The following is a 10,636-nucleotide window of genomic DNA, read 5'->3' as shown; positions in this document are numbered from 1 at the left end:
GAGACACTGGGTGTGTTTAACGCAGAGATCGATAGGTTCTTGATTAGCCAGGAGATCAAAGGGAATGGGGAGAGGGCAGTGGATGGGGATGACTGGAGGAAATCAGCAGGTCAGGCAGCAAACCACTTCTGATATTGTGGCTTTCTGGTCTTAAACTGAATATCTGATTCAATGTGGAGATCCCGGCCCTACTTGTCTGGTAAATTAGAGGATCGGCTCCTCATGTTCCACCAGGGTGGCCGGCAACCGGACGGCATCAACATCGATTTCTCAAACTTCTGGTGGTCGCTCCCTCTCCGTCACCTTTCCTGTTTAATTGTCTCTCCTCCTGATCCACCAGACCATCAACCCTATCTCTTTCCCCTCCTTCCCCACCCTCTCCATCTGTCCATCCCCCCACACACCTCTCCATCCTCTCCATCTCTCCATCACCGCCACACTCCTCCCCACCCTCTCCATCTGTCCATCACCCACACACTCCTCCCCACCCTCTCCATCTGCCCATCACCCACACACTCCTCCCCACCATCTCCATCTGTCCATCCCCCACACACTCCTCCCCACCCTCTCCATCTGTCCATCCCCCACACACTCCTCCCCACCCTCTCCATCTCACCATCACCAACACTCCCCTCCCCACCCTCTCCATCTGTCCATCACCCACACACTCCTCCCCTACCCTCTCCATCTGCCCATCACCCACACACTCCTCCCCACCCTCTCCATCTGCCCATCACGCATACACTCCTCCCCACCCTCTCCATCTGTCCATCCCCCAAACTCTCCTCCCCACCCTCTCCATCTGTCCATCACCCACACACTCCTCCCCTACCCTCTCCATCTGCCCATCACCCACACACTCCTCCCCACCCTCTCCATCTGCCCATCACACATACACTCCTCCCCACCCTCTCCATCTGTCCATCCCCCAAACTCTCCTCCCCACCCTCTCCATCTGCCCGTCACCCACACACTCCTCCCCACCCTCTCCATCTGACCGTCACCCTCACCCTCCTCCCCACCCTCTCCATCTGTCCATCACCTACACACTCCTCCCCACCCTCTCCATCTGACCATCCCCCATACACTCCTCCACACCCTCTCCATCTGCCCATCACCCACACACTCCTCCACACCCTCTCCATCTGCCCATCAACTACACACTCCTCCCCACACTCTCCATCTGCCCATCCCCCACACACTCCTCCCCACCCTCTCCATCTGTCCATCACCCCCCACACTCCTCCCCACCCTCTCCATCTGTCCATCCCCCACCCTCAGCATGTGCCCATCACCCACAAACTCCTCCCCATTCTCTCCATCTGCCCATCACCAACACACTCCTCCCCACCCTCTCCATCTGCCCATCACCCACACACTCCTCCCCACCCTCTCCATTAGCCCGTCACCCACACACACCTCCCCACTCTCTCCATCTGACCATCCCCCACACACTCCTACCCACCCTCTCCATCTGTCCACCCTCCACACTCCTCCCCACCCTCTCCATCTGTCTATCACCCACACACTCCTCCCCATCCTCTCCATCTGCCCATCACCCACACACTCCTCCCCACCCTCTCCATCTGCCCATCACCCACACACTCCTCCCCACCCTCTCCATTTGTCCATCACCCACACACTCCTCCACACCCTCTCCATCTGCCCATCCCCCACACACTCCTCCCGACACTCTCCATCTGCCCATCCCCCACAAACTCCTCCCTACCCTCTCCATCTGCCCATCACCCACACACTCCTCCCCACCCTCTCCATTAGCCCGACACCCACACACACCTCCCCACTCTCTCCATCTGACCATCCCCCACACTCCTCCCCATCCTCTCCATCTCCCCATCCCCCACAAACTCCTCCCTACCTTCTCCATCTGCCCATCCCCCACACACTCCTCCCCATCCTCTCCATCTCCCCATCCCCCAGACACTCCTCCCCACCGTCTCCATCTGTCCACACCCCCCACACTCCTCCCGACACTCTCCATCTGCCCATCCCCCACAAACTCCTCCCCACCCTCTCCATCTGCCCCTGGCGTGGTTTCTCGTGCCCCAGAAATGACCAAGAGACGCAGAAGATTCTTCAAGAAGGGTTAAACTTTAATTTGCAAATCAAAGCTGAGACAGTCATTGAGCTAGTCGCTGATTGGCCACCGATCCTCGGACACGGCATTTTTTATCGCAAACTCCTGGTCCACTTGCTGTAGTCGCGTATCACACGTACCACAAGTACATCTTGTCCCTATTGTTTCTACCCATTGACATAATCATGTTCTAATCTACATCTCTTAGCTACCTTTCATTAACACACCATTGTCTATTACATTCCAAAGATTTCATTCTCTAGCAAATAGCAAGTTTACATTCTTAATACTTCGTGACTTAATTATGTTCTAATCTACATCTCTATCGTTACCTTTCGTTAATACATTAACACACCATTCTCTTCTAAATTCCTAGGATTTCATCTTGGATACATGCATAGCAAACTGACTACATAGTTTTGGTTACACGGCAAATAATGCAACTTTAATATTCCAATAACGCCGGTCCCGGGACCCGACCCGTTTACAGACCCGGAGAGGAACCGGAGCAGACTCTCAGCCACTCGTTTGGAGTTTCAGTCCAGAAGAAAGGATAAAGTTTCTCCGTGAATTTATTCCCAGTGAAGGTGTGGAGATAGGACTTGGTCTCCGCGTTGTAAAATGAAACTGTCCCGGACTCGTAACTGAGATAAACTCCCACCCTCCCGGGGATGGGACCGGCCGGGAGACGGGACAGAGGGGAGGTGAGAACCGCGAACACGTCATCAACCCGCCCGATGGTCCAGAATCCGGTCTCCGGTCTCCGTGTGACCCTTCTCTTCCTCTCCACAGACTCTGCGGCGACTCCCAGACACCAGCCCCGATTCCCTGTCACCTCCACCTCCCAGTAATGTCTTCCCGATGTGAATCCCTCCGATCCCAGCACACAAGCACAGACTGTGAACCTCTTTCCGGTGTCAGGGAGATTCCTCCAGGTCTCGGTCAATCTCACACTCTTCCGATCCTCAGACACCTCGAGCCGCGGATTCGCCGTTTCCACATCCAGGGTGACAGAGACTGGGGGGAGAAGCAGAGAATTAGAGAGTCCCCGGGGATCGGGGGGAGACTCGAGCAGCGCGGCCCCGGGGATCGGGGGTGGGGGGGGGGAGATAATGAGGATAATGTGAGGGGTGAGTGATGATGAGGAGTCTGTGGTGACTGTGGACTGAGGAGGGATGAGGTGTGAGGAGTCTGAGGAGACTGCGGTCTGAGGAAGTGTGAGCGATGATTAGTCGGAGGTGACTGTGAGCTGAGGAGGGATGAGTGATGATTAAGAGTCTGAGGTGACTGTGGACTGAGGAGCGGTGAGGGATGATGAGATGAGTCTGAGGTGACTGTGGACTGAGGAGGGATGATGAGGAGTCTGAGGTGACTGTGGACTGAGGTGGGGTGAGGGATGATGAGACGAGTCTGAGGTGACTGTGGACTGAGGAGGGGTGAGGGATGATGAGATGAGTCTGAGGTGACTGTGGACTGAGGAGGGGTGAGGGATGATGAGATGAGTCTGAGGTGACTGTGGACTGAAGAGGGGTGAGGGAAGATGAGAAGACTCTGAGGTGACTGTGGACTGAGGAGGGGTGAGTGATGATGAGACGACTCTGAGGAGACTGTGGACTGAGGAGGGGTGAGGGATGATGAGATGAGTCTGAGGTGACTGTGGACTGAAGAGGGGTGAGGGATGATGAGATGAGTCTGAGGTGACTGTGGACTGAGGAGGGGTGAGGGATGATGAGACGACTCTGAGGTGACTGTGGACTGAGGAGGGGTGAGGGATGATGAGATGAGTCTGAGGTGACTGTGGACTGAAGAGGGGTGAGGGATGATGAGACTACTCTGAGGTGACTGTGGACTGAGGAGGGGTGAGGGATGATGAGACGACTCTGAGGTGACTGTGGACTGAGGAGGGGTGAGGGATGATGAGATGAGTCTGAGGTGACTGTGGACTGAAGAGGGGTGAGGGATGATGAGACGACTCTGAGGTGACTGTGGACTGAGGAGGGGTGAGGGATGATGAGACGACTCTGAGGAGACTGTGGACTGAGGAGGGGTGAGGGATGATGAGACGACACTGAGATGACTGTGGACTGAGGAGGGTGAGGGACGATGAGACGACTCTGAGGTGACTGTGGACTCAGGAGGGTGAGGGATGATGAGACGACTCTGAGGTGACTGGATTGAGGAGGGTGAGGGATGATGAGACGAGTCAGATCACTGTGGACTGAGGAGGGGTGAGGGATGATGAGATGAGTCTGAGGTGACTGTGGACTGAGGAGGGATGAGGTGTGAGGAGTCTGAGGAGACTGCGGTCTGAGGAAGTGTGAGCGAAGATTAGTCGGAGGTGACTGTGAGCTGAGGAGGGATGAGTGATGATTAAGAGTCTGAGGTGACTGTGGACTGAGGAGGGATGATGAGGAGTCTGAGGTGACTGTGGACTGAGGTGGGGTGAGGGCTGATGAGACGAGTCGGAGGTGACTGTGGACTGAGGAGGGGTGAGGGATGATGAGATGAGTCTGAGGTGACTGTGGACTGAAGAGGGGTGAGGGATGATGAGACGACTCTGAGGTGACTGTGGACTGAGGAGGGGTGAGGGATGATGAGATGAGTCTGAGGTGACTGTGGACTGAAGAGGGGTGAGGGATGATGAGACGACTCTGAGGTGACTGTGGACTGAAGAGGGGTGAGGGATGATGAGACGACTCTGAGGTGACTGTGGACTGAGGAGGGGTGAGGGATGATGAGATGAGTCTGAGGTGTCTGTGGACTGAAGAGGGGTGAGCGATGATGAGATGACTCTGAGGTGACTGTGGACTGAGGAGGGGTGAGGGATGATGAGACGACTCTGAGGAGACTGTGGACTGAGGAGGGGTGAGGGATGATGAGATGAGTCTGAGGTGACTGTGGACTGAGGAGGGGTGAGGGATGATCAGACGACACTGAGATGACTGTGGACTGAGGAGGGTGAGCGATGATGAGACGACTGAGGTGACTGTGGACTGAGGAGGGTGAGGGATGATGAGACGACTCTGAGGTGACTGGATTGAGGAGGGTGAGGGATGATGAGACGAGTCAGATCACTGTGGACTGAGGAGGGGTGAGGGATGATGAGATGAGACTGAGGTGACTGTGGACTGAGGAGGGTGAGGGATGATGAGACGAGTCTGAGGTGACTGTGGACTGAGGAGGGATGATGAGGAGTCTGAGGTGACTGTGGACTGAGGAGGGGTGAGGGATGATGAGACGAGTCTGAGGTGACTGGACTGAGGAGGGATGAGGGATGATGAAGATTCTGAGGTTGCTGTGCACTGAGGAAGGGTGAGGGATGATGAGGAGTCTGAGGTGACTGTGGTCTGAGGAGGGGTGAAGGATGATGAGACGAGTCGGAGGTGACTGGACTGAGGAGGGATGAGGGATGATGAAGATTCTGAGGTTGTTGTGCACTGAGGTAGGGTGAGGGATCATGAGGAGTCTGAGGTGAATGTCGACTGAGGAGGGATGAGGGATGATGAGGAGTCTGAGGTGACTGTGGTCTGAGGAGGGGTGAGGGATGATGAGTCTGAGGTGACTGTGGACTGAGGAGGGGTGAGGAATGATGTGATGAGTCCAAGTTGATGTGGACTGAGGAGGGATGATGAGGAGTCTGGGGTGACTGTGGACTGAGGAGGGGTGAGGGATGATGAGGAGTATGAGGTGACTGTGGACTGAGGAGGGGTGAAGGATGATGAGGAGTCTGAGGTGACTGTGGACTGAGGAGTGGTGAAGGATGATGAGGTGACTGTGGATTGAGGAGGGGTGAGGGATGATGAGACGACTCTGAGGTGACTGTGGACTGAGGAGGGAGGAGGGATGATGAGACGATTCTGAGGTGACTGTGGACTGAGGAGGGAGGAGGGATGATGAGACGATTCTGAGGTGACTGTGGACTGAGGAGGGGTGAGGAATGTTGAGACGAGTCTGAGGTGACTGTGCACTGAGGAGGGGTGAGGGATGATGAGACGAGTCTGAGGTGACTGTGGAGGGGTGAGGGGTGATGAGGTGAGTCTGATATGACTGTGGACTGAGGAGCGGTGAGGGATGATGAGACGAGTCTGAGGTGACTGTGGACTGAGGAGGGGTGAGGGATGATGAGACGAGTCTGAGGTGACTGTGGACTGAGGTGGGGTGAGGGATGATGAGACGAGTCTGAGGTGACTGTGGACTGAGGAGGGGTGAGGGATGATGAGGTGAGTCTGATATGACTGTGGACTGAGGATTGGTGACGGATGATGAGACGAGTCTGAGGTGACTGTGGACTGAGGAGGGGTGAGGGATGATGAGTCTGAGGGGACTGTGGACTGAGGAGGGGTGAGGGATGATGGGACAAGCCTGAGGTGATTGTGGACTGAGGAGGGGTGAGGGATGATGAGATGAGTCTGAGGTGTCTGTGGACTGAAGAGGGGTGAGGGATGATGAGACGACTCTGAGGTGACTGTGGACTGAGGAGGGGTGAGGGATGATGAGACGACTCTGAGGAGACGGTGGACTGAGGAGGGGTGAGGGATGATGAGATGAGTCTGAGGTGACTGTGGACTGAAGAGGGGTGAGGGATGATGAGACGACTCTGAGGTGACTGTGGACTGAGGAGGGGTGAGGGATGATCAGACGACACTGAGATGACTGTGGACTGAGGAGGGTGAGGGATGATGAGACGACTGAGGTGACTGTGGACTGAGGAGGGTGAGGGATGATGAGACGACTCTGAGGTGACTGGATTGAGGAGGGTGAGGGATGATGAGACGAGTCAGATCACTGTGGACTGAGGAGGGGTGAGGGATGATGAGATGAGTCTGAGGTGACTGTGGACTGAGGAGGGTGAGGGATGATGAGACGAGTCTGAGGTGACTGTGGACTGAGGAGGGATGATGAGGAGTCTGAGGTGACTGTGGACTGAGGAGGGGTGAGGGATGATGAGACGAGTCTGAGGTGACTGGACTGAGGAGGGATGAGGGATGATGAAGATTCTGAGGTTGCTGTGCACTGAGGAAGGGTGAGGGATGATGAGGAGTCTGAGGTGACTGTGGTCTGAGGAGGGGTGAAGGATGATGAGACGAGTCGGAGGTGACTGGACTGAGGAGGGATGAGGGATGATGAAGATTCTGAGGTTGCTGTGCACTGAGGAAGGGTGAGGGATCATGAGGAGTCTGAGGTGAATGTCGACTGAGGAGGGATGAGGGATGATGAGGAGTCTGAGGTGACTGTGGTCTGAGGAGGGGTGAGGGATCATGAGTCTGAGGTGACTGTGGACTGAGGAGGGGTGAGGAATGATGTGATGAGTCCAAGTTGATGTGGACTGAGGAGGGATGATGAGGAGTCTGGGGTGACTGTGGACTGAGGAGGGGTGAGGGATGATGAGGAGTCTGAGGTGACTGTGGACTGAGGAGGGGTGAAGGATGATGAGGAGTCTGAGGTGACTGTGGACTGAGGAGTGGTGAAGGATGATGAGGTGACTGTGGATTGAGGAGGGGTGAGGGATGATGAGACGACTCTGAGGTGACTGTGGACTGAGGAGGGAGGAGGGATGATGAGACGATTCTGAGGTGACTGTGGACTGAGGAGGGAGGAGGGATGATGAGACGATTCTGAGGTGACTGTGGACTGAGGAGGGGTGAGGAATGTTGAGACGAGTCTGAGGTGACTGTGCACTGAGGAGGGGTGAGGGATGATGAGACGAGTCTGAGGTGACTGTGGAGGGGTGAGGTATGATGAGGTGAGTCTGATATGACTGTGGACTGAGGAGCGGTGAGGGATGATGAGACGAGTCTGAGGTGACTGTGGACTGAGGAGAGGTGAGGGATGATGAGGTGACTCTGATATGACTGTGGACTGAGGAGGGGTGAGGGATGATGAGACGACTCTGAGGAGACTGTGGACTGAGGAGGGGTGAGGGATGATGAGACGACACTGAGATGACTGTGGACTGAGGAGGGTGAGGGATGATGAGACGACTCTGAGGTGACTGTGGACTCAGGAGGGTGAGGGATGATGAGACGACTCTGAGGTGACTGGATTGAGGAGGGTGAGGGATGATGAGACGAGTCAGATCACTGTGGACTGAGGAGGGGTGAGGGATGATGAGATGAGTCTGAGGTGACTGTGGACTGAGGAGGGATGAGGTGTGAGGAGTCTGAGGAGACTGCGGTCTGAGGAAGTGTGAGCGATGATTAGTCGGAGGTGACTGTGAGCTGAGGAGGGATGAGTGATGATTAAGAGTCTGAGGTGACTGTGGACTGAGGAGGGATGATGAGGAGTCTGAGGTGACTGTGGACTGAGGTGGGGTGAGGGATGATGAGACGAGTCTGAGGTGACTGTGGACTGAGGAGGGGTGAGGGATGATGAGATGAGTCTGAGGTGACTGTGGACTGAAGAGGGGTGAGGGATGATGAGACGACTCTGAGGTGACTGTGGACTGAGGAGGGGTGAGGGATGATGAGATGAGTCTGAGGTGACTGTGGACTGAAGAGGGGTGAGGGATGATGAGACGACTCTGAGGTGACTGTGGACTGAAGAGGGGTGAGGGATGATGAGACGACTCTGAGGTGACTGTGGACTGAGGAGGGGTGAGGGATGATGAGACGACTCTGAGGTGACTGTGGACTGAGGAGGGGTGAGGGATGATGAGATGAGTCTGAGGTGTCTGTGGACTGAAGAGGGGTGAGGGATGATGAGACGACTCTGAGGTGACTGTGGACTGAGGAGGGGTGAGGGATGATGAGACGACTCTGAGGTGACTGTGGACTGAGGAGGGGTGAGGGATGATCAGACGACACTGAGATGACTGTGGACTGAGGAGGGTGAGGGATGATGTGACGACTGAGGTGACTGTGGACTGAGGAGGGTGAGGGATGATGAGACGACTCTGAGGTGACTGGATTGAGGAGGGTGAGGGATGATGAGACGAGTCAGATCACTGTGGACTGAGGAGGGGTGAGGGATGATGAGATGAGTCTGAGGTGACTGTGGACTGAGGAGGGTGAGGGATGATGAGACGAGTCTGAGGTGACTGTGGACTGAGGAGGGATGATGAGGAGTCTGAGGTGACTGTGGACTGAGGAGGGGTGAGGGATGATGAGACGAGTCTGAGGTGACTGGACTGAGGAGGGATGAGGGATGATGAAGATTCTGAGGTTGCTGTGCACTGAGGAAGGGTGAGGGATGATGAGGAGTCTGAGGTGACTGTGGTCTGAGGAGGGGTGAAGGATGATGAGACGAGTCGGAGGTGACTGGACTGAGGAGGGATGAGGGATGATGAAGATTCTGAGGTTGCTGTGCACTGAGGAAGGGTGAGGGATCATGAGGAGTCTGAGGTGAATGTCGACTGAGGAGGGATGAGGGATGATGAGGAGTCTGAGGTGACTGTGGTCTGAGGAGGGGTGAGGGATGATGAGTCTGAGGTGACTGTGGACTGAGGAAGGGTGAGGAATGATGTGATGAGTCCAAGTTGATGTGGACTGAGGAGGGATGATGAGGAGTCTGGGGTGACTGTGGACTGAGGAGGGGTGAGGGATGATGAGGAGTCTGAGGCGACTGTGGACTGAGGAGGGGTGAAGGATGATGAGGAGTCTGAGGTGACTGTGGACTGAGGAGTGGTGAAGGATGATGAGGTGACTGTGGATTGAGGAGGGGTGAGGGATGATGAGACGACTCTGAGGTGACTGTGGACTGAGGAGGGAGGAGGGATGATGAGACGATTCTGAGGTGACTGTGGACTGAGGAGGGAGGAGGGATGATGAGACGATTCTGAGGTGACTGTGGACTGAGGAGGGGTGAGGAATGTTGAGACGAGTCTGAGGTGACTGTGCACTGAGGAGGGGTGAGGGATGATGAGATGAGTCTGAGGTGACTGTGGAGGGGTGAGGGATGATGAGGTGAGTCTGATATGACTGTGGACTGAGGAGCGGTGAGGGATGATGAGACGAGTCTGAGGTGACTGTGGACTGAGGAGAGGTGAGGGATGATGAGGTGAGTCTGATATGACTGTGGACTGAGGATCGGTGAGGGATGATGAGACGAGTCTGAGGTGACTGTGGACTGAGGAGGGGTGAGGGATGATGAGTCTGAGGGGACTGTGGACTGAGGAGGGGTGAGGGATGATGGGACAAGCCTGAGGTGATTGTGGACTGAGGAGGGGTGACGAATGACGAGTCTGAGGTGACTGTGTACTGAGGAGGGATGAGGGATGATGAGTCTGAGGTGACTGTGGACTGAGGAGGGGTGACAAATGACGAGTCTGAGGTGACTGTGTACTGAGGAGGGGTGAGGGATGATGAGGAGTCGGAGGTGACTGTGGACCGAGGAGGGATGAGGGATGATGAGGAGTCTGAGGTGACTGTGGTTTGTGAAGGAGTGCGGGATGATGAGACAAGCCTGAGGTGACTGTGGACTGAGGAGGGCTGAGGGATGATGAGGTGAGTCTGATATGACTGTGGACTGAGGATCGGTGAGGGATGATGAGATGAGTCTGAGGTGACTGTGGACTGAAGAGGGGTGAGGGATGATGAGTCT

The 10,636-nt window shown here is 55.5% G+C and overlaps 1 protein-coding gene across 1 annotated transcript in view; it reads right to left on the bottom strand.

Annotated features, from left to right (window-relative positions):
- Positions 1 to 2,093: 2,093 nt before the first annotated feature.
- LOC132390401 (zinc-binding protein A33-like) overlaps positions 2,094 to 10,636 on the bottom strand; it is a 33,737-nt gene continuing 25,194 nt past the window's right edge. Inside the window, exon 6 of the mRNA XM_059963008.1 lies at positions 2,094 to 3,115. Within this exon, the coding sequence (XP_059818991.1) occupies positions 2,583 to 3,115 (533 nt within the window). The 3' untranslated portion in view covers positions 2,094 to 2,582. The remainder of the gene's footprint in view (positions 3,116 to 10,636) is intronic.

This window comes from Hypanus sabinus, unplaced genomic scaffold, assembly GCF_030144855.1.
Source record: "Hypanus sabinus isolate sHypSab1 unplaced genomic scaffold, sHypSab1.hap1 scaffold_884, whole genome shotgun sequence".
Lineage (NCBI taxonomy): Eukaryota > Metazoa > Chordata > Chondrichthyes > Myliobatiformes > Dasyatidae > Hypanus > Hypanus sabinus.
The sequence above is the reverse complement of the archived record's forward strand: the minus strand, read 5'-3'. Positions and strand labels throughout refer to the sequence as shown.